The 21,385-nt window shown below is 46.0% G+C and overlaps 4 protein-coding genes across 9 annotated transcripts in view; 2 read left to right on the top strand and 2 right to left on the bottom strand.

Annotated features, from left to right (window-relative positions):
- Positions 1-232, bottom strand: part of fws (Conserved oligomeric Golgi complex subunit 5 four way stop) — a 36,809-nt gene extending 36,577 nt beyond the window's left edge. Inside the window, exon 1 of the mRNA XM_089553121.1 lies at positions 122-232. Within this exon, the coding sequence (XP_089409247.1) occupies positions 122-167 (46 nt within the window). The 5' untranslated portion in view covers positions 168-232. The remainder of the gene's footprint in view (positions 1-121) is intronic.
- Positions 222-1,925, top strand: Dus4 (Dihydrouridine synthase 4). Its single transcript, XM_089553128.1, has 7 exons — positions 222-397; positions 472-593; positions 660-735; positions 812-853; positions 1,128-1,268; positions 1,332-1,540; positions 1,625-1,925. Exons 1-7 carry the CDS (start codon positions 303-305, stop codon positions 1,903-1,905), a joined length of 966 nt encoding a protein of 321 aa, XP_089409254.1. The 5' UTR covers positions 222-302; the 3' UTR covers positions 1,906-1,925.
- Positions 1,895-2,987, bottom strand: LSm3 (U6 snRNA-associated Sm-like protein LSm3). The gene is made up of 4 exons (XM_089553129.1): positions 2,591-2,987; positions 2,372-2,479; positions 2,192-2,287; positions 1,895-2,057 (listed from the first exon to the last, which is right to left on the bottom strand). Exons 1-4 carry the CDS (start codon positions 2,609-2,611, stop codon positions 1,974-1,976), a joined length of 309 nt encoding a protein of 102 aa, XP_089409255.1. The 5' UTR covers positions 2,612-2,987; the 3' UTR covers positions 1,895-1,973.
- Nf-YC (nuclear factor Y-box C) lies at positions 1,927-19,521 on the top strand. 6 transcript variants are annotated; one of them, XM_089553124.1, is made up of 11 exons: positions 1,927-2,065; positions 5,835-5,948; positions 8,503-8,574; positions 8,670-8,783; positions 9,482-9,619; positions 11,737-11,841; positions 13,982-14,077; positions 15,506-15,568; positions 15,669-15,788; positions 17,986-18,117; positions 19,188-19,521. In XM_089553124.1, the coding sequence occupies exons 2-11, from the start codon at positions 5,841-5,843 to the stop codon at positions 19,335-19,337; spliced, it is 1,098 nt and encodes a 365-aa protein (XP_089409250.1). In that variant the 5' UTR covers positions 1,927-2,065; positions 5,835-5,840; the 3' UTR covers positions 19,338-19,521. The 6 variants fall into 6 exon arrangements, with proteins under 6 accessions (XP_089409250.1, XP_089409252.1, XP_089409248.1 ...); XM_089553126.1 differs by lacking the exon at positions 1,927-2,065 and adding an exon at positions 2,764-3,022 and having other exon boundaries at positions 11,740-11,841; XM_089553122.1 differs by lacking the exon at positions 1,927-2,065 and adding an exon at positions 2,764-3,022.
- The last annotated feature ends 1,864 nt before the right edge of the window (positions 19,522-21,385 follow it).

The raw sequence follows: 21,385 nt of genomic DNA, 5'->3' as shown, positions 1-21,385 counted from the left end.
CTGCATAATTAGAGAAACGAGTGTCACAGCACGATATGAGCGTATTTTCAAACTAAACATTCCTGCGCACGCTAAGATAAGAGGACGAATGAATCTGCTGCAACCAGGAAGCCGGTCTTACCATCGTTCTCAAACTGCTCGAGAACGCCCGACGTGTCTTCCGCCATGTTTGTTTACATCCTGGCATGCACAGGAGATCAGCAGTAGCACCACGATCTGGCCCGGCAGCCGGAGATACACGCGTGCGTCGTCGTGCATCGTGGTTAAGTTTGGAGCGCGTGTTTAGAATCTCTTTTCCCAAAATGAACGAAGCAATTGCGTCGTGGAGGAAACCGCTGGACCTGCTGAACAGTGGTGACATGATCAAAATTTGTGCTCCGATGGTTCGGTACTCAAAGTGAGTAGTGCTTTCAGTCATATCGCGGAACATACCTGACGCATCGCGTGCTGAATCTTTCTCTACGCATCTAGGCAAGCTTTTCGTCACCTAGTCCGGAGGTACAACGTTGACATCGCTTACACCCCGATGATTGTGTCTGATTCATTTGTAAAATCTCAGAAAGCAAGAGACGCAGAGTTTACCACAGGCCAAGGTAGGGAACAATTTCAGCTATCTTGATTCAGTGACCCTTACCAGGTAAATGTTCGGTCCTCAACAGGTGATCGACCACTGATTGTACAGTTTGCAGCAAACAACGCTACTGATCTGGCGAACGCAGCAGAGCTTGTTTACAGGTAAGAGACGCTGGCCCATAGGGTCACGTATTGTCTGATCCCTGATCTGTGATTCAAGGTTTTCGTCATCCTTCAGGTATGCAGATGGTGTCGACCTGAACTGCGGGTGCCCGCAAAGGTATGTATGAAAGGCAATATAAACACGTTAAAGGCTGAACAAAAGGCACCCAACTAAAGTTATGCACACATGTCCACGACCCCCGTGACATTACGTAGTTTCCATCATCTTGATCATCACTGTGTTAAATTGGTTGCAAGAGACTTCACGTGTGCTTGCATTGAGTAAAGCCGTATAATCATAGGACATATGTTCCAAAAAATTGTGTTGTGGTGGTCTCTCTTCGATGGGGCCTGTGTACACCGAGGTATAGTGAGCTGATCTGTTTTAACAGGTGGGCTATGGCAGAAGGATATGGAGCCCACCTTCTAGCTCACCCTGAGCTTGTGAAGGATATGGTTCATCAAACCAGGAATCGCCTCTCCGACTCCAACTTTACCATGTCTGTGAAGATTCGAATATGCAGCAACCTCAGGTATGTTGTGCAGTTTGTGTATGTGCAGCCAGACATTTAATTATTCAACTGTTCATGTTACAGGAAGACTGTGGACTTCTGCCAACAGTTGGAAGCTACAGGTGTATCCTTTGTGACTGTACATGGCCGTACCAAGGACCAGCGTAGTGAGCCAGTCAACATAGAAGCCATACGGACTGTCAAGGATTCCTTGCAGATACCCGTTGTTGCTAATGGCGATGTAACCAGTTTGAGCAAGGCTGAAGACATCTGCAAGGAAACCGGAGTCAACGGTAAATATATAGAGTCACTAGTGATTGTGTTGCCTGGTCATAGAGACACAGACTTGAAGCTGTTACCTCTTTTTCTCTGTACAGGTGTGATGGCAGCACGAGGAATGCTCGACAACCCAGCCATGTTTTCAGGGTTCAAGCATACACCAACAGAGTGTGTCGAAGATTGGCTCCAGCTAAGTGCCTTGCTGGGATGTCCACTGACGCAGTTCCACCACCACCTCATGTTCATGCTCGACCACGTGCTGTCTCGAAGCGAGAAGAGGATATTCAACAGCCTGACCAGCTACTCTGCAATCGTAGACTACCTTCGCGCCGCCTATTCTGTAGGCCAGTGTCCAGACAAAGGCAAACTTCTTTTGTGAACGCTTACATTTTATTGAGTGATCATGGAAGTGGTTCAAAGTGACAGTGGAGGGGCGGAGATGCACGCTCAGTTCGTCGTTCGGACTGGAGGAGACACCAGTATGACGCCATCTCCACGCACAAACAGCATTGGGATGGACCTCCTGGTACTCTGCACAGGTACGGCACAAAGCAAAACAGATGTCACTGTACACATGTGGTGTTCTTTCCGAAATCGTACGAAATGAAAAAAGCGTATTTCAGCACTGCAGCACACAGACCAATGAGTACAGAACAACAGCTTACCTTATACACCTCTTCGTAGGTTTCCTCGTCAATTTCCACGCTGGTCACAGTCTCCTCTACGTCACCCAGGATCATGTTGAGGTGCTGGTCATACGCCTGGAAACAAACATTCGCACACTAAGAATTTCTGCTGCCCCACCTGTACAAAAAGGTTTTCAGATGAATAGGAAACACACTCACGTGCAACCTTCCCCTCAGTTCCCGCTCATTCCTCATCTTGACGTAGATCTTCTCATCCAAGCTCAGACGTATCAGGTCGAGCGGCTCCTCGACCGCGGTGGTTGGTGCCTGGAACAGTACACACACGGTAGTCAGCTTGCATCTCTTTTCTTTCTTATGGAGCATACGTTTAAACACAACTATTTCGACGCTCAGAGGCTGAAATATACTCAATTTTACCTGTTCAGCGTCGTCAGCCATCGGTAATCCGTTCAACTTGCGTTCCTCGCCGTTCTGTCGGAAAAACCGGAAGTGCGAGAGCCCATTTCCGGAACTTGCTGTGCGGTTGTGAGCGCCAGGTACGCTACCCGAGCGCCCGCGAAACTTGGTGCGGCAGCAGCGCGCAACAAAGAAAAGACAAACCAAAGGAAAAGCGAAGGCGAGCCAGGGCGAGCCACAGCGGCCGCGAAAGAGGGCAAGCCTGTGTGTGTGTGCGTGTGTGTGCCATAGCGGCGTCGGAGTCGTTGACTGCCGACGCACGGTGTACCCGATCCGTTTTCTCGGCGTCTTGTGCGCGCGTCGCCGCTATGCCCGTGGTCGGCAGCTGATAGGATGTCGACGTGGAATCGGTCACATGCTCCCGATCTCTAGGACGACTGGCTAATCGACGAGGTGAGTGGTGCTGCGCAGCGCCTATGGTCGAGAACCCAGCCACTGAGTGCGAGCGGTCCGCCGTCGTCCTATCAACTCTGTCCAATGGGGCGGTCAGTGCTCCTGTGATTGGCTTGGGCCTCCAAAGAAATGCTCCCTTTGAGGCACCGACTGATTGGCCGCCGGCGGATTTGAAATACCAACTCGTGGCCGCCGGCAGAGCACGCGGGACGCACGAAAAACGGCGATCCTCGATATTTCGTGCGTGTCCGAGCACCTGCAGTCGATGCGCTTCCCCGATTAGGCCTAGACGCGGTCACAATCGGCGCTGGCCCTGGTGGCATCTCCGTTTATGGAGATAAGTGCGAGTCGTAGGCTGCTCGCGCGATAAGCTAGCCCGCGCGTATCGCGATGACAGGAAGCGTTGTGGTGTAGTCGCTTTGAGCCTTCCACGATGCTGGTCAGCACGAAACGGTTGCGATCTAACGTGGTGTCATGAGCTAGCCGTTCATCGTTCACCCTTCCGTGCCAGCATGACTTGATCGAGTGCGTGGAGTTGCAGGTGCTGGATTATTTGGTAAATAATTGCAACTGGTTTTATCCCATGCCGTTTACAATTCCTGCCTGGAATGCATTTCGAACAAAGACCTCACTTCTGCACGTTTCTTCTATTGTTGTCATGGGCCTAATTTTCCTGAACAAGTAAATGCATAAAATTTCACCTTGTATATATTGGCTTTTATTCGTTTGATTTATTGCTTAATCTGAGGTCCAAAATTTACCTTTGTTTGGCAGCCTTTTTTATTAAAGCACTGTACAGGTGAAAACCATAAATCAAAACAGATAGTTAACATTTTTCTGCAAAAACTTAGCTGCATGAAACACCGGTAAATTATTGAGGGAGACAAGCTGCATGCTGAGGTAATTTTAAACATACATTTTTTGATATGCTGTCGCAGTAGTGTGACACAATACGAACAAAGTGGCAAGTGCCCCTCATAGGAGGCTCTGTTAAAGGGACAGAACACTGAACTTTAAGCATCCAATGTTTTTCGGCGGAAAGTTTGCTGTCTAAGGTGCTTGATTCTGCAGCGTTTTTGTTAGAAACGCTGTAGACAATTTTTACCAAAAATTTTTCATTCGGTGCGTGCATCCATTTTAATGTAGGCCAATGCCAAAAGCCATGGTCAGCGAACACGATGGCGATTGCATGTTTGCAAAAGCAATGTATTAAAGTCTAACACAAATCTCACACCCCCCCCCCCCCCCAACAGTAATTAGACATTTTTAATATAGAGTAGCATCGATTTCAGTTTCCACACCCAAGGCTGTTGCAACGTAGTGATGTAGTACACTTTGTCGATGAAAATGCCATCTTGCAGCGAAACCGTGTCATTATTAGTGTAGTACACCACGCGATCACACCTCGGTAAAACGTCACTAATTTGTTTTAAATGTACACTGTTTTAGTCTTCATGCTTTATTAAAGCTTACTCTCTCTCCAGTGCACTCTTTGATGAAAAGCAACGCACAGTTTGTATCGCTGAAGATGTGCTTTTAACTTTTGTCACTAGATGGTGCCACTGTGTTATTTCTTGGATGCAGTGGCAACCACAGTCCACTAACACTTTCATCGACGAGGTGTACATCACTGTGCCGTAACAGCTTTGTGCGTGGAAACCGAAATGGATGCTGTATTAAAAATGTCTAAAAATGTCTAATTACTGTCTGGGGAGTGAGATTTATATTAGTTGTTGGTACATTACTTCTGCCAACGTGCCATCGTGTTCGCTGATCATGGTTTTCATTATCAGCCTACATAAAAATGAGCGTGCACACAGATCGAAAAATTGTCTGTAAAAATAATCTACAGCATTTCTAACAAGACCATTGCAGAATCGAGCACCTCAGACAGCAAGCTTTCCGTTGTGCTGGAAAAAAGTGGGTACTTAAAATTCAGTGCTCTGTCCCTTTAATCCTCTTGCGCCTGCTAGCCTGGCATAGCAGGTGGCTGCCAGGTGAAAAGGGATTAACCACAGATTAAACACAACATCATGACAGCCGGGCGACGCCATTGGTCGAAAGGCCTCCTTTAAGGGGCATTTGTTGCTTTTTTCTTGAGCTGTATGAATCTATAGTCTGTTTTCATCACACGGCACTACCGCACTACTGTGGCTCAGTGGTTACGGCGCTTGGCTGCTGACCCGAAAGACGCAGGTTCGATCCCGGCCGCAGCGGGCAAATTTTGATGAAGGCAAAATTCTAGAGGCCCGTGTACTGTGCGATGTCAGTGCACGTTAAAGAACCCCAGGTGATAGAAATTTCCGGAGCCCTTCACTGCGGCGTCCCTCATGGCCTGAGTTGCTTTGGGACGTTAAACCCCAATAAACCAAACCAAACCATTACACGGAACAGATTCCTCTCTGCAGTACAAGTTGCATCTGATTTCCCTCAAACCTGAGCAAATGCTTTTGTGTTGTACTTATCATAACGTCAGTGTTATGCCCAGATAAGTAGTGAAAGCTATAATATGCGCCCTGGTGGGAACTTCTAAATCTGTGGGGCGGCTGTATTGCATGTGCCTAGCCACTGATCATCAGTCAGATTAAGTTGCTCTCACTGAGTGAATAATATGCCGACACATGCAACACAAGCTGTGATAGGTGTTGACACAAGCAGCCGACTCCCTCAGAAACAGCTCTGTGCTTAATATGTTCATGGAATCATCGTTTTCACATTCTGCATTTTTCTTCTTTCTTCTGGGAGAGCACTAGTGCTTTTTGATATGAATTTGCCCTTGTACTCATCGTATGAATGCAACTCTTGAATGCAGGGCAGCATGTCTGATTCACAGACATACACCAATGCCTCCGGGCAGTCGGAGGCCCACCAGGCTTTGGAGTACTTCTGGCCCCGCATCATGGAGGAGACGCGGAATCTGGGCGTGGTACGTGTCTTTTGCCACGCTAATGCCTGTTGTGGAAGATTCTAAGGATTCCGAAGAAATGAACATCTTGCAAGAGTACTTTTAAATGTGTGTCTTGTGCCACCATAAATATATGAGGATTTGCCATGGTATTGACTTACTGTTAGCAGTACTTTCCATTAGTACGTTTGACATTTGGAACAGCACAAACAAGGGATGGGGGCTGTGGTTAACAGATAAACACCTACAGACGAGAGGTTTTTTTTATGTTCGGTTATGAATTGCCAGCGACAGTCTGTTTGATGCCACATTTGAAATGAGCAAACATCATTCTGTGAAATACCAAATGATGATGACATAACTTAGAAGAATTTAGTATTCCGCAGGGATGTTCCATGCTGTAACTAAAAATTATCTCGGTTGAACCAAAAATTCCCCATTTCGGTTACTTTTTGCTTACATCACCTTGAGCTCCCCGTAGTTGCAGTGCAAAAGACAGGACAGCACTGTGTTGTGTTCTTCCTTCTTTATCCTGGCTGTCGCACTATAACTATGGAGTACAGAAACAAACTCATCCATCATCATCATCATCAGCCTGAGTACTCCCACTGCAGGGCAGAGACCTCTCCCATGTCTCTCCAATTAACCCTGTCCTTTGCCAGTTGCGGCCACCGTATCCCCACAAGCTTGTTAGTCTCATCCGCCTACCTAACTTTCTGTCACCCCCTGCTACGTTTGCTTTCTCTTGGAATCCACTCCGTTACCCTTAAGGACCAGCGGTTATCTTGCCTTCGCATTATATGCCGTGCCCAAGCCCATTTCTACCTATTGATTTCGACTAGGATGTCATTAACCTGCATTTGTTCCCTCACCCACTCCGCCCACTTCCGATCTCTTAACGTTACACCTATCATTTTTCCGCAGCTCGCTGCGTTGTCCTTAACTTAAGCTGAATCCTTTTCGTTAGCCTCCACGTTTCTGCCCCGTAGGTGAGTACCGGTGAGATGCAGTTGCTGTATACTTTTCTCTTGAGGGATATTGGTAAATTGCTATTCATGATCTGAGAGAACCTGCCATATGTGGTACTCCACCCCATGCTTATTCTTTTAGTTATTTCCCTCTCATGATCCGGATCAGCGGTCACTACCTGCCCTAAATAGAGGTACTCCCTTACCACTCCAGCACCTGGCTACCAATTGTGAACTGCTGTTCCCTTGCGAGAGTGTTGAACATTACTTTGGTTTTCTGCATGTTAATTTTTAGATGCACCGTTCTGCTCTGCCTTTCTGAGCCATTGATCATGCTTTGCAATTCATCTCCTGAGTGTCTTAGCTAGGCAGTGTCATCATCAAATCACAGATTACTTAGGTATTCTTCATTAACTCAACATAGTGCAGGTTGTGTACTGTTTTGAAAGAATAACTTCTTCACTGTTTCGCAACTTTTTGTCCTTGCTTGACTTTGCCATGCACCAGTTCACAGCTATGCACAGGCCTCTTTATGAAAAGGGGTGGGGTCGTGCCTTTCAGATTGTCTTCCAAGGAGCAGGCTGGAATAGGACACAAAATTATTAAGCTTCCACTTTCTCTCTCTTCCTTTTTGTATTTTTGTAACTTCTGCACCACATTCAGTGGTCAGAGGAGGCGGTTGTAAATGTTTTTTGCCTGTTACCTGTTTCTTGCACTATTTCGGCAAGCTAGATAATATCTTGCATGTTTTCATATTTATTCGTGTACAGACAAGCGTAGAGAGTTAGCCGTTCTTTTTATTGCAAAAAAAAAAATGGCTGGAGTTCAACGTGACGTAGTTATATTAGCGAGAGGTCTGTTAAAGGTGCACTGAAGAGGAATCTGAACTCGTCTTTTTGCCGAGGGAACTCGATCTACACGTTCCTAGCATTCTTAGAAACTGCGACTTATTGCCCTCTGTGGCCGATTTCCCTAATTAAATCAAATTAACACCCGGCTCCCGCCTTTTTTTTTTAATTCTCCCTCGTACGGTGGGCGGAGTCGACCAACGCGGGGAGTGCCTTTCACCCAGTCCCGTGGCGGCTTGCCGCTCTGCCATCGGCGGAGTAATACGTAGTAGTCCGTAGAAGCAAATAGTCTGCGCATATTTTTATTTCTACGGGCTTATTTTGCGGTTATATTATCTGCAAATGAAACTATTTATTCACGGAAACCTAAAAAACAAAATGAAGCGAAAGCAAAGCCTCCACGGAGCTAGCTGAAAGGCACTCCCCACGTTGGTTGACTCCGCCCACCGTATGAGGCAGAATTTAAAAAAAAAAGGTGGCAGCCGGGCGTTAATTCGATTTAATTAGGGAAATCGGCCACACAGGGCAATAAGTCGCAGTTTCTAAGAATGCTGGGAACGTGTAGATTGGGTTCCCGTGGCAAAAAGACGAGTTCAGATTCCTCTTCAGTGCACCTTTAAGCTTGGTCTCCTTTATCTCCAATCAGATGAAAAGGGGAGCTTTTTTTGTTGACTGCAGAGACCTGCAGATAGATGTAATGCCTTGTCTTGTATTCCTTCCATTAACTTCCTTTTTATGTTTCATTTCATTTCTTTCCAGAATGAGTTCAAGAACCAGGAACTGCCACTGGCCAGGATAAAGAAAATAATGAAGCTGGACGAAGATGTGAAGGTGAGGGGTCCACTTCAGGAAGAATCCGGTGCACGCTTTTGTTTCTTCAACCTGTTTGAGCAGTTTTTAACAGCTCTGCTTGCTCTCCCCGACAGATGATCAGTGCCGAAGCACCTGTGCTCTTTGCCAGGGCGGCCGAAATCTTCATCACCGAGCTTTCCCTGCGAGCTTGGGTCCACACGGAGGACAACAAGAGGCGCACATTGCAGGCAAGGCATCGCTCCAACATTCGGACGAAATTGGTTTCATTGTGAATTTTGTTGTTGGCTCAAGGGTAAGGCAGGGGGGAGCACTTATATTGTCACGTTGTAGTGACGGCATTCCAGCGGTCAGGAATACACCAACAAGACTTGGAAACGAAGCTCTTTATTTGGGCTGACTTGCGCCCTCAAAAGAACTGAATCACTCCTTTCACCCTCCTGAATCACCCTTTCCTGCAGCCTTGAGCGTGAACGAACAGACACTACAATGATACGTGGCAATATGGAACCTTCCCGTAATGCACTCACATGTATAGCTAGCTTCTTACCTGCTACTGTAATGTTTTGTTTAGGGCTTTATTTATTTTATCTTTATTGTTTCCAACATGCTCTGTAGCAAGCCCAGTCGCAGCACAAACTAAAGCCAGAGTGGCTGGACGCCACAAAGTGTTAATTTCAGGTCTAATAATATGCAGTTCAGTCAGCCCCAAAACACTGTTTTCATTTATTAAATTTCCTTTGTTTTATTCTTGTTCATTCTGAGTGACCACTTACTTGCAGTCCTTGCTTGTAAGGGTGCTTGAAAGAGGACTTGGCTGTTTGAGTTTTCATAACGGGACCTTGTCTTGTAGTTGTTCATAGCGAGCTTAGCAAAAGCATGGCTGAGGCACGGGCTGGTGTGTCACGCACTTTTGTGAACGTTGCAGAGGAATGACATAGCCATGGCCATCACCAAGTATGACCAGTTCGATTTCCTCATTGATATCGTGCCAAGGGACGAGCTTAAACCTGCCGCAAAGCGGACAGAGGAGACGGTGCGGACAACCACCATGCCTGCTGACCAAGTGAGTAGCGACCTTGTTGTTGTTGGCATGTGTTTATTTCACGTGGCTCCCCCAGTAAGCCTGCTGTGAAAAAAAAAGGCGATGGGCTAAAGTCTGTTTGCTGTGATAGTCACTTAGCTACACTGTTGAATGGTGAGTAGTCTATGTAGCAGGTGTCGCTCTCAGCAGTTTCTCTGATAGGGAGTAGTACCGATATAGCCAGAGATTAGCTGAGCTTGACGTGGATTAAAATAAATCTCTCAGGTTGTGCCTGAGAGCTTTGGGTGCCTCTAGCCATGGTTGTCTGTGCAGAATGCTTCCAAGTGTTTTGCTTAGTGGCATTTTGCATGTTGGCTCTCTGCTGGGATTGATTCACTGTGGCTATGGCAGCATGAGGAAATTGATGGCAAATTTTGTACAGCCTTGACTAGTTCAGGGGCTATGACTTCAGAATCAAAGACTCACTGTAACTAGAGTCCTTTGCTGTAGCTGACCGTCATACAAAAAGGGGAAGCTCCAGCAACAAGTATACAACAATGGGCTAGCTTCAGACTGGGTAGCACTGTTTTGTTGTGCTGTGTGTGTGTGTTTCCATGCTTTGTAAAGATCTTCACTTATTACATTCATCTATACAAGTTTCCTTTGCACGTATGATAGAGGTGTTGACAGTACTAAGTGGCAGAATACAAGAACCTGATGCATCATTTCTGTGTCTGCCTGCAGGTGTGTATTCAAGCATTGTTTGCCAGTTTAAACTCTACAGTGTTAATGATGAAATCTGAAAATATTCAGCTTGCAATTTTTCAGACTTGAAAAGGCCACCTTTCTGTGTGCGCATGTGAGTGTGAGAAAGGATAGACCGGCAGAACTGCTATTTTTTCGTCGCATAATGTCACGTGCCTTCTACAAGAAAGAAAGTTCAGCAATATCTTTCTACAAGAAAGAAAGGTATTGCTGAACTGCAAGTTTTACCCAGTCAAAAATGACCAAATGGAACTTTTGAAAACACATTTGGATTCATTTGGAAATCTGCTGGAGCAAAGTGGATTTTGTTTGAGTTGTGTTTTTGAAAGTTCTAGTCGACATTGGGTTTTTTTAAAGGAACAGCGCGACTTTTGACAGGGATGAAAGGAAAGACACTTGGGACAGCACCTGTCCTCATGTATCTCTTTTCGTTTGTGTCAAAAGTCGCGCTGTTCCTTATGCGATAGCACTAGAGTTCATATCACAAGCAAAATCTGCCGTCCGATGTCACGAAATTTGCTGATTGGTCGAGAGATCACATGACCTTGTGATGTCATAACCTGCCGTAATAAGCCACCCTGATTGGTTAAGAGAGGTCATGTGCCATTGTGACGTGATCGCAGCTTGCCCACCTGGTTGCGAGCAACCATTGGATGGAATTTTGGCATTGGATATGGATGAAAATACAGGAGTCGACTTGAAATTATTGGCCGTTGATAAATTAAGGGCTTAAGCTCAACAAAGAATGTAAAAAAAAAACGAAATCAGAAAAAAAATTATATATGCAAATTTCGACACCGTCACAGTGTAACGGATCTCTGCTACTGCAGCTAGCAGTCCAAATATGGCTCTTTATTGGCCAACAGTTGCAAAGAAACCGACACAAACACATAAAGATGTTGTAACAGAAGTTGTAACAGAAGCTGCGACAAATGTGAAATCTAATGCCATCGCATTTCGCTCTTTCTTAAGGGGACTTGGTCAAATGTTTTAGGGGAATCCCCCAAGGTGGAGTAGATTTTTAATAACTGAGTAATTACTCATTGACATCCACCCAAGCGCAGCCATACGGCTACAAAGAAAAGCTATACAGCTTTCTCAGAAACTTCGCGGTTAAAGAAAAATTCATCCTGGTTTGGGGTTCGAACCCAGGACCACCGCTTCACCGGAGCAGTCACTCTACCAACTGAGCTAACCAGGACGGCAAGCTTATGGTAGGGCGAGAGCAAATTGATCAATAACTTGAAGTGGGAACACTTAAGGGGACTTAAGTGTCCCCATAGTTTCTTTTTTATTGGGTGCCTACTTATACTTCTTGCATATATCCATTGTTGTCGTCCTTTTTCCACAAAGTTGCAAAACTGACAGACATATCTGTTTATCCACTGTGAAAGCAGGTGCAGTACTACTTCCAGCTGGCGCAGCAACACCAGGCAGCTTTGCAGCAACAGCAGCAGCAGCAGCCGGCAACTGCCTTGGCCGCAGCGCCCCAGCCACAGGTTAGGAGCCAGAACTACTTGCCGGGGGGATGTGCTCACTACTAAAATGCTGTTTCGTACAGTGCCATAACCAGTCTAACTAGTCCTCAGGATGGTTGTTACTATACAACTCAAGGTACAGCTTGAAGAACGAAGTGGCAAAGCCCCTTAGTGGCGGCCATCCAACAACAAAAACTCAGGGGGCACTTTGGCTCTCTAAAGTGCTGCAAGGCGAAAGCCTTTCCTGCCGCACTGTTTGGCATTGACTGCGACACTGTTTGTGCTGTACTAGTAGTGCTTTGTTTGTCTACACACTCTGACTGCCGACTTTGACTGCTTCTTTAGCACGACTCTCTCTGCTTCGATGAGTTCGGCTGTGTCCATGGCTCTGTTCGCACTAATGAGGTGTGTAATGTGGTCACCCACGGACGCCTTACGGCCCCTGTCAGAGCGGACGACAACTATTTTATTAGTGGTCGTCTGCTCCAAAAGGGGGCGTCAGGGATGACCTCATTACAGCGAATCGGCGCACTCTGACGTCATAACCATTTAAACCGACCGTAAAGCGTGACACCTCTGCTGACAACCTTCTGTCGACAACGATGAGGCACTAAAGGCTTTCGCCTTAATAGCATTGACCTCTTATTACTGTGTCACAGTTGGCTGCCTTGTGTGTGCTAGTGGTATGTCACAGGTGGCTATCAGGTGCATGGCAGTGGATGTAGCAGCGTCGCTCTAAGTTGGCACCATTTGTTGAAAGGCAACCTTTGAGGTGTGTTTGCCGCTTCAATCTTGAGTTGTATTCGACTGTAGTGTGGTAACAGCATGAAAGGCAGTATGATGAAGCAGCTATTGGGAAGCCAACGCCCAGTTTTACCCATGTAAATGAGCCGGTCCTGCATTGCAGCAGTGCACGGCACGCAGTTTGAAAGGGGCGTGTCGGTCTTTGCCATCCCGCTGTAGTAATGCATGATCTGTCAACTTCGTTAAGACATCTAAGATTGCTATTAGTTTGTTGCTTGTGTATTGCACACACCAAATTGTTTGTCACATTGTAGTGTCTATGTGTACCGGATTTGTATCCAGAGCCTTGCCACTGTAGCCTAGCCAGATAAAAGGAGGTTGGCTTACTGTGTGGACACTTACTTTATAACTGACATGTTCTGAGTGGTTAACTGGTGATGGTAAGCAAGGTTTCCCTAACAAATCAAGTCTGCTGCAAGACCAAGGTTTATCTCAGTGATCCTTAACTACTCTTGTCCTTTGACCGCATAACTTAGTTGATAACCAGTCTGGTTGCATTTTTCTGTGTACAGCTTGCTTCGCGCAAAAGGATGCATGATGTTATCTTAGTTCGAGTTGGAACTTTGCTTATCTTAAAGGGGCCCAGAAACACAATCTTAGTTAACTGTTTTGCCTGCTGATTGCGTACAGTCAGTTATAATGGTGCTATTAGCGTCGGTAATACTGCGTATATTCCGTTTTTTAATATCTTAATGTCCTCCCAAAAACAACTTCATGGCTCTGATGGTGTCGCCACACAGTGGCGGGTTTTTAGCAGCGGATATGACATCACCTGGCGCGAGCTTGATGATCGGACAAACAGTAAATATACTGCAAATTGTGTGAATAAACAGACACATTTTGCACCTGTCTGCGTTTTATATTAGATCAACAAAAACAACTTATTTGTCTTAGATAAAAGCCCTGCAAAGCAAATAAAATAAAAATACACCACCAGGGGCGCTCTGGCATGGAAACGACGCTGCCAGTCTCAGCAAAAACGAGTTACAGGGAGCAGGCAACCATGGAGGACAAACTTCCGCGACGTGCTCTGGCAGGCTGTTTTGATTGGTTGCGCCAGGTGCCGTCATTGGGAGAGCGAAATAGGAGTGGGAAGCACCGCCAAAATCGAGTTGAGGGCAGCGTTTTGTTTGCTTGTATTTTGAAATTTCTTCATTGAATAACTCCTGTTCCTGTGCATCGATCCCAGTAATTCTTTTTAAGTCAGCATCTGTGTGACATAAAGAACCCACCTGAAGTATAGCCGGTATCCCCCCAAGCAGTGTTTCGCAGCCCCTTTAGCTGCTTGTAAATGAGTTTGCTGTTCACTGGGCAAGGCTATTCTAAGCATCCGTACTCTTTTCCCTTCTCGCTGCAGATTCAGATTGTGCAGACATCGGGTACCAACCAAGCCCTGACGGTGCAGAATGCAGCGCAGTCTTTCTCAGTGCCATCGGTGTTGCAAGTACAACAGGTCAGTTGAAGAAGCCACCTCTGTCGTAGAGCGCATGCATTCTCAGCTGCAGACCGGGACAGGGAGCAGTGGTCCCGTTACACGGCCATAATGCGTTGCTTACAGTTGGATGCTTGAAGTCATGTGCCACTTGAGTACTTCTACAGGCAGTACTACTACATAATGAGTATGTGGCCAGTGTTGTGTGAAGAATGCAAGGAGAAAAGAATTTTTGCACCCAGGGCAAGCTAGCAGGAGGCCGTCTTCCTCTGCTGGCATGAAAACCATTGCTAATCTAAAATAACCTCTGTCACCAAGTGAACTGTGTGGATGGTGTTGCCCCAATACCTTTTCATTTTATTCCTTTCTTTGATGGGATAAGAGAGGACGCTTCAAAGGCCCTTTGTCCATCAGCGTGTGACTGATGTAACTGAAGGCTTTGTGATGTTGCTGAACAAAAGACTTCAAATGTTCCCTAGTGGTTTAAACAACAGCCGAGAGTCTTGTCCTGCCAAAAATCTGCAAAATTAAACCTACAGAAATGTGAAGAAGAAAGATCTGAACGGAATTCTTTTTGTCATTGCTCACAGGTAAACCTCGATATAATGAAGTCAGTAAAATTCCCACTTTACATCGTTGCATTGAAATTTCGGTACATCGAAATTCATCTCACAACATGCAAAAAATTCCTCCAAAACTTGTTGCCAGTCTACCAGTGAAAAATAGCCTGTGTTTGCAGTGAAAGTAGTCCGTAACTTCAGCACTTTTTCCGCCATTCACAACGTTGTGCATCCTTTGTATGATCATTCAAGTTTCATTGCGTCTTGCAAGCTTGCAGACCACCTCAGCACGTATATCGTGTCGAGCACCTTGTGGGTGATGGGGGCGCCGCACCAGCCATGAATTCTGGTTTTGTTGTTGTCGTTATCCTCTTGAGAGTCCCCTAACACATCACCAGCATGAGCTAATACAGCGGCACAAACGGCACATTCCATCACAACAGCCGCCACCCTATCATGGAAGGGAGGTAGGGAGTGAACGAAACAGTGGCCTGGAACACCCCCCAATGGCACAATTTTTTTCGGATTTGTTTTAGAGTCAGCAGTGACATTTCACCGAGTTGAAAGCGATGAAATTTACTTTGTTACATTGAAGCTAGAAATACATGCTGCTCTGTGGACGGGAGGTTATGAAAAAGGTGCTTTGTTACATTGAGGTTTAACTGTAGTACTATCTATGTTGCAGCGGCTTGAACACCAGATTTGCCAGTCATCATGGAGTTCTTATTGAGGGTTGCCTACAAGATTGTTTAATTTTATGCAACACTCTCACTTATAAGTCTGCCATTTTCAGACTGCAAGAACTCCACAAAGTTTCCTTAGCATTTGCTTTCTCTTAAGGTGCCTTTCAAAATTTCGTTGTCATCAACACTTCACCGGTCTCTGGCAGGTTGGGGCTGCCGAACAGCAGCAGCAAGCCCAGCAGCAACAGCAGCAGCAGATCCAGCTGCAGGTGAGCTGGTCACCTGGAGACCTCTTGCAGAAAATGCCATCTTTCATGTGTGCCTTTTTGTTTCTTGTTTTGCGAGTGTCGTCCTTTTGCCCCACTGCAGGCCCAGCCCCAGGTGGTGCAGCTGCAGCAGCCTGTGCAGACCCAGCAGGTGGCCCAGCAGGGAGGCATCCAGATTGTGCAGCAGGTCATCAACAGCAACGGCGAGATACAGCAGATACCGGTGGGTCTGGGTGGAAATAACCACTGCAGCCATCATTCTAGTAACGTTGCGTGGGGTGCCAGCGTAGAGTTTCTTACTATTACCTAGAGGGAAAGCTGGCAGCCCGTCTATGGGAGTTTGCATGGCGACCCCTCGAGACCACTTCAGCCACCATGGGCGCTCAAAGCATCATGGGGCGGTGAGCTACTTGTTGCGGAACTGCAACTTTTGGCCAAAAAACAATGCAAAAATAAACGCTGTTCAATAATCAAGAATGTCCTAACATTCAATATCCTGTCTATTGATTGCAACAAACGAGCAGAAAAGCATTTAAGTGCAAAGTTTGCCCAAAATAAGAGATGACTCGCTCTCCTATTAGCCAAGTGTTGAACACTACAAAAACTAATATTTCGTGCTTAACAGCCGCACCTTTAAAAGGAAAAATGTTTTCAGAAAAAATTTTGTTGCTTAAACACTGAAAGGTTTTTTAATGGCATTTCAGGAAAAAAAAAAAAAAACTTTTATTGGAGTCATGTGTTGTGGTTTCGCTACTATGGTTTTTGCACAGTGCATTCGCGCCAAAGTCGTCTGCGCACACACAAACAGCGTTTTCGGAATGAAACATCCTAGTAGTGGCACTTCGTGTTCTCGAAAAATTACGACTGTCCCGCAACAAGTAGCTCACCGGCCCATGATGCTTTGAGCGTCCATGGTGGCTGAAGTGGAGCGCCACCAGCTTTCCCTCTAGGTAATAGTAAGAAACCCTATGGGTGCCACTCTTGAAAGTTAGTTGCCTGCACAGTTGCTTTTTTTTTTTTAATCAAGCCTTTGCACAGACTTGCATTTATCCAGCTGGAACCAGTTGGTCCTAGCTGGGAATCGCTCTGTGATCCAGTTGGGACCGACCGGTTAGGATTTTCACTTGGTGAATAATCCATCTTAGGAAGCTCGAAGCAGTGTTCCCCCATGGCACGTGCTGTTTGCTTTCGTGACAGTGCAAGCAGTTCGCATTGGGTTTCACTCCAGTAGGCCTGCCTGCTAATTAATGTCTACTCCTTCGTGATGCACACTTGAAGATAGCACAGGGTACACCAAGGGTTATCAGAGTAAAACTTGAAACAGTTGTGCTATGCGCCTCCCCCCCTTCTTTCTTCTGGTCTTTCTTATACACTTTTTCCAGATAGAAAGGGTGCTTTTGTGCGTTACTGTGGCCCCTAGGTTATGCTTTATGGCAGGGGCACATGTTCACCTCTTGACGCTTAATAAAGAAGGGATGTAGGGCTTTCTAAGTATAATGGTGCATTTATAAACTGAAGCTTCTGACTCCGTGTGCGCTGTATTTTGCTTCTGAACATCTGAAAGATTGCATCACAAATGAAAACAAGTCCCACTTACAAAAATTTTGGCCTATGCACAGGCGCCCGCAAAATTTTTCAGAATGCGGAATTTCTTGTGTAGATGCTGAAATTTCTCGCAGCCTGGAAGCGTGGCCAGCCATTGAGAGGTGCATTGTGCAGGTTGAGCAGAGAAGTTCAAAGTGCACCTTCATTTTTTGTTGCTGCATGCCTGAACATGCTTGAACAGCTGCCAAAAAATTGAGCTGTTCTGAAATTTTTCTTCTCCAAAAAGTTTTGCAGGCAGCTGTACTTGCTGTTGTTAACTTTTTCGTAAAAAATTAGGGTTCCCTTAGCTACAAAATTCTGAATGTTCAGCGATCGTTTGAGCTAGCACTGCACAGTATTTTGAAGCATTGGCAATTGTAATACAGATTCACTTATTTTTTTTTTCTTGATGAACTGCTTTTTTGCACATGTGGATAATGTATATATGTTGTGAGTGGTCGTTTGACACCCGGGAACAGGTTGTAGCAAACTGAGTGTATTGCCATGTTTACGCAAAAAGTGTACTGGTGCTAAAAGATGGAGACAACACACACAAGACAGGACTCTTTTATAGTGCCAGTACGCTTTTTACATAAACATGTCATGGTACAACCAACTAGCTCAAATCAAAGTATATTGCTTTAGTGTATTGTGTTTCTCCCGTGGAATTATTGTGAATTAACTACGCTCGGCCGAGTATTTTGTTGCATTCAGTGCTGTTCTACTAGGTAGAGGTTTCCACTGCTTTACTAGTCGGAAACATGTCCCACGACTGTGCACACTTTTCGGGACTCCAACCGTGCATGACGGCATCCGCATTTGTTCTTCCTCCTCAGATCCAGCTGACGCCAGCACAGCTGCAGCTGATCCGGATGCAGATGCAGGGGCAGAGCACGGGCCAGCCCATCATCATCCAGACGGCCCCCATCCCCCAGGCTGCCCCACAGCCCCCACCTCAGCAGACACAGGTAATCACACACGAGCATTGCAGGTTTCAGGAGGGACTCAGTGTACCTGCTCAGACATAGGTCAACTTTTTCTTTTTTAACAGCGATGCTGTTTAAGCCGGAGGTTGTTCCGTTTCATCATGCGCAGCGGTGGCTGTGTTCGCAGTAATGAAGTCACCCACAGACGCCTGACGCCCCCTGTTGGAGCAGACGACAGCTATTTGTATTAGTTGTCGTCTGCTCCGGCAGGGGGCGCAGACTTAGTCAAACCAAACTCAAACAGCATCGCTTTGTCATTAGTATAAGTAGTATTATTAGTATTGTATTCTCGTCTGCTCCGACAGGGGGCGTAAACTTAGTCGAACCAAACTCAAACAGCATCGCTGTGTCATTAGTATTAGTAGTATTATTACTATTGTATTAGTATTGTATTAGTTGTCGTCTGCTCCGACAAGGGGGCGTAAACTTACTCGAACCAAACTCAAACAGCATCACTGTGTCATCAGTCCTACACGAGAGTGTAATCTGCCCTACAAATTTTTTTTTTTTTAAGAAGTGCTGTCTGAAATGTGGTCAGTCTGTCGTAGTGAAATGTTATCAAGGCCAACATGTTTTAGCCTAAAGACAAAGTACAAAGAATGAGCAGGAAAACGCAAACCAGGAATGAGTGTAGTTCATTGCAAGCAAAATCCACCCTATCCACTCTCCCTAGACGCTGTAGCGGTGGCTGTGTTTGCAGTAATGAGGTCACCCACGGATGCGTGACACCCCCCTGTTGGAGCAGACGACAACTATTTGTATATTAGTTGTCGTCTGTTCCAACAGGGGGCGTAAACTTAGTCAAACCAAACTCAAACAGCATCGCTGTGTCATCAGTCCTACACGAGAGTGTAATCTGCCCTACATTTTTTTTTTTTAAGAAGGGCTGTCTAAAATGTGGTCAGTCTGTCGTAGTGAAATCTTATCAGGCCAACACGTTTTAGCAGGCACTTAAGTTGAGATAAAGAAAAAGTAAAGAACGAGCAGGAGAATACAAGCAAGGGGCGATTGTAGTTATTGCAAACAAAACGTGTTCTCTCCACTTTCCCTAGACGCTGTACCAGATCCAGCAAGCTCCTGGACAGCCAGCGTCGGTTTTCCTGGCTCCGGCAGGGGCAGTGGCGGGCACGCCGCAGACGACCGTCCAGATCCAGACCCAGCAGGATGCGCAAGTCAGCGAGGATGACGGCACAGATCAGTGACGACGGAGGTCACTCGCCGCGGCTGTCGATCCTGCTCCACCCTTGTAAAAGCCATTGTTGTACAGATCCGCTTTTCACCACCACCACCACCACAGCCCGCGTTTTTTTAGCATGCCGCCGCCACTTGTCTGCCAGAATAAAGGGGACGAGTGGTACCATCACCTCCACCACCTCTTTGACTCTGCCCCTGCGTTTGTTTTTCTTGGCCCCAGGGCTCGGCAGCATCTAGCTGTGGTGAAACTACATGCCTCATCTTGTGTGCACCCATCGCTTAAGTGTGCTGCGTCATCATGCAGTGCATTCTTCAATGCCTGAAACTGTTGGCCTTGAATATGACGGGGATTCCACTCCAGAAGATTATTTTCTAGGAGATGGTTGCTAAGTTATATTTCATTGACCACCTGGTCTTAGTTTAATGATTATCCAGAACCGAAAACCAGGGATCTGAAATGGGTTTCAACCAAAGTAAGGTTGGTTTGGTTTGGTTTGGTTTATGGGGTTTAACGTCCCAAAGCGACTAAGGCTATGAGAGACGCCGTAGTGAAGGGCTCCACAAATTTCGACCACCTGGGGTTCTTTAACGTGCACTGACATCGCACAGTACACCAGCCTCTAGAATTTCTCCTCCAAAGAAATTCCAGCCGCCGTGGCCGGGATCGAACTCGCGTCTTTCGGGTCAGCAGCCGAGCACCATAACCACTGAGCCACCGCGGCGGCCCTCATCTTGTGTGCACCCATCGCTTATGTATGCTGCGTCATCATGCAGTGCATTCTTCAATGCCTGAAACTTTTGGCCTTGAATGTGACGGGGATTCCACTCCAGAAGATTATTTTCTAGGAGATGGTTGCTAAGTTATATTTCATTGACCACCTGGTCTTAGTTTAATGATTATGCAGAACCGAAAACCAGGGATCTGAAATGGGTTTCAACCAAAGTAATGTTGGTTTGGTTTGGTTTGGTTTATGGGGTTTAACGTCCCAAAGCGACGCCGTAGTGGAGGGCTCCGGAAATTTCGACCACCTGGGGTTCTTTAACGTGCACTGACATCGCACAGTACACGGGCCTCTAGAATTTCACCTCCAAAGAAATTCGACCGCCGCGGCCGGGATCGAACCCGCGTCTTTCAGGTCAGCAGCCGAGCACCATAACCACTGAGCCACCGCAGCGGCCCAAAGTAAGGCATCACAGGCTCTGTCACAAAACCTATTTTCTACACATTAACCAGCTGAACTGGCGATCATTGCTTTGATTATTATTTGTTTGAAGTGACTATAAATAAGCTTGAATTTTTTTCCGTCGGCAAACGCAGAGCAAATAACAGGCGTGAAGCTCATGACGTCACACACACGCAGGGTTGCCAGTAGAAATCTCCCTGTCTGAGGCCACAAAAATTCTTTGCGCTGAAACAAAGTGCCAGCAAATTTGGCATAAAGGATCTGAAGACTCCGGAGAATAAATGTACTATGAAAGTTTAACTAAAATTTGACACAAATCTGACGTTTTTCCGACCATTCAGTGATAATTTTCAGTATGCTGCGACGACTTCCGTTGAATGCGACGTCACACCGTTCCCGTGGCTATATTAGCCACTGTAGCTATATCAACGTCCGCGCTGTTCGACATTTTTGCCTATAATTAATTAATCTACAGTCATCAAACTTGGCTTCTAGGTTTTATTTTTTCCTCATATATCTGAAGCAACTATTGTTTTCTCCCATCTTTTTTAGTTCCCGAGTTAACACGAGTTAAACGCTGCCAAAGGTGCGACACCTTCTGCTAACGGACAACTGTATGAGCCATTAAAGGCTTTCGCCTTTATCCAACTGTAGGGGAAAAATCCATCTCAAGCAGCTCAAGGTGTTAAGGGGACACTTAGTATAACTCCATCTAATTTCTGTCCTTGGTAAAAATCAATCTGTGACTCTTTCCGAGTATTGATTCATCTTTGTCTAGTAACAGAAACTAATTTATCGCCGAAAAAACTGCATTAATTTTTTTTTGCGCCAATTTATTCATTATTGCAATGTCAACTTTGTTTCGAACAGCA

This window comes from Amblyomma mixtum, chromosome 7 (assembly GCF_055824585.1).
Source record: "Amblyomma mixtum isolate Tamu chromosome 7, ASM5582458v1, whole genome shotgun sequence".
NCBI lineage: Eukaryota > Metazoa > Arthropoda > Arachnida > Ixodida > Ixodidae > Amblyomma > Amblyomma mixtum.
This window is presented reverse-complemented; position numbering and strand designations above follow the sequence as displayed.

Coding starts and splice junctions, on each gene's coding strand:
- Dus4 (XM_089553128.1), top strand. CDS start 303: ATGAACGAAGCAATTGCGTCGTGGAGGAAACCGCTGGACCTGCTGAAC. Junction 736..811: donor GCAGCAGAGCTTGTTTACAG/GTAAGAGACGCT, acceptor GTCATCCTTCAG/GTATGCAGATGGTGTCGACC. Junction 1,269..1,331: donor CGAATATGCAGCAACCTCAG/GTATGTTGTGCA, acceptor TTCATGTTACAG/GAAGACTGTGGACTTCTGCC.
- LSm3 (XM_089553129.1), bottom strand. CDS start 2,611: ATGGCTGACGACGCTGAACAG. Junction 2,288..2,371: donor AACTGAGGGGAAGGTTGCAC/GTGAGTGTGTTT, acceptor GTTTGTTTCCAG/GCGTATGACCAGCACCTCAA. Junction 2,058..2,191: donor CCTACGAAGAGGTGTATAAG/GTAAGCTGTTGT, acceptor GTACCTGTGCAG/AGTACCAGGAGGTCCATCCC.
- Nf-YC (XM_089553127.1), top strand. CDS start 3,046: ATGGTCGAGAACCCAGCCACTGAGTGCGAGCGGTCCGCCGTCGTCCTA. Junction 5,949..8,502: donor AGACGCGGAATCTGGGCGTG/GTACGTGTCTTT, acceptor ATTTCTTTCCAG/AATGAGTTCAAGAACCAGGA. Junction 14,078..15,505: donor CGGTGTTGCAAGTACAACAG/GTCAGTTGAAGA, acceptor GGTCTCTGGCAG/GTTGGGGCTGCCGAACAGCA.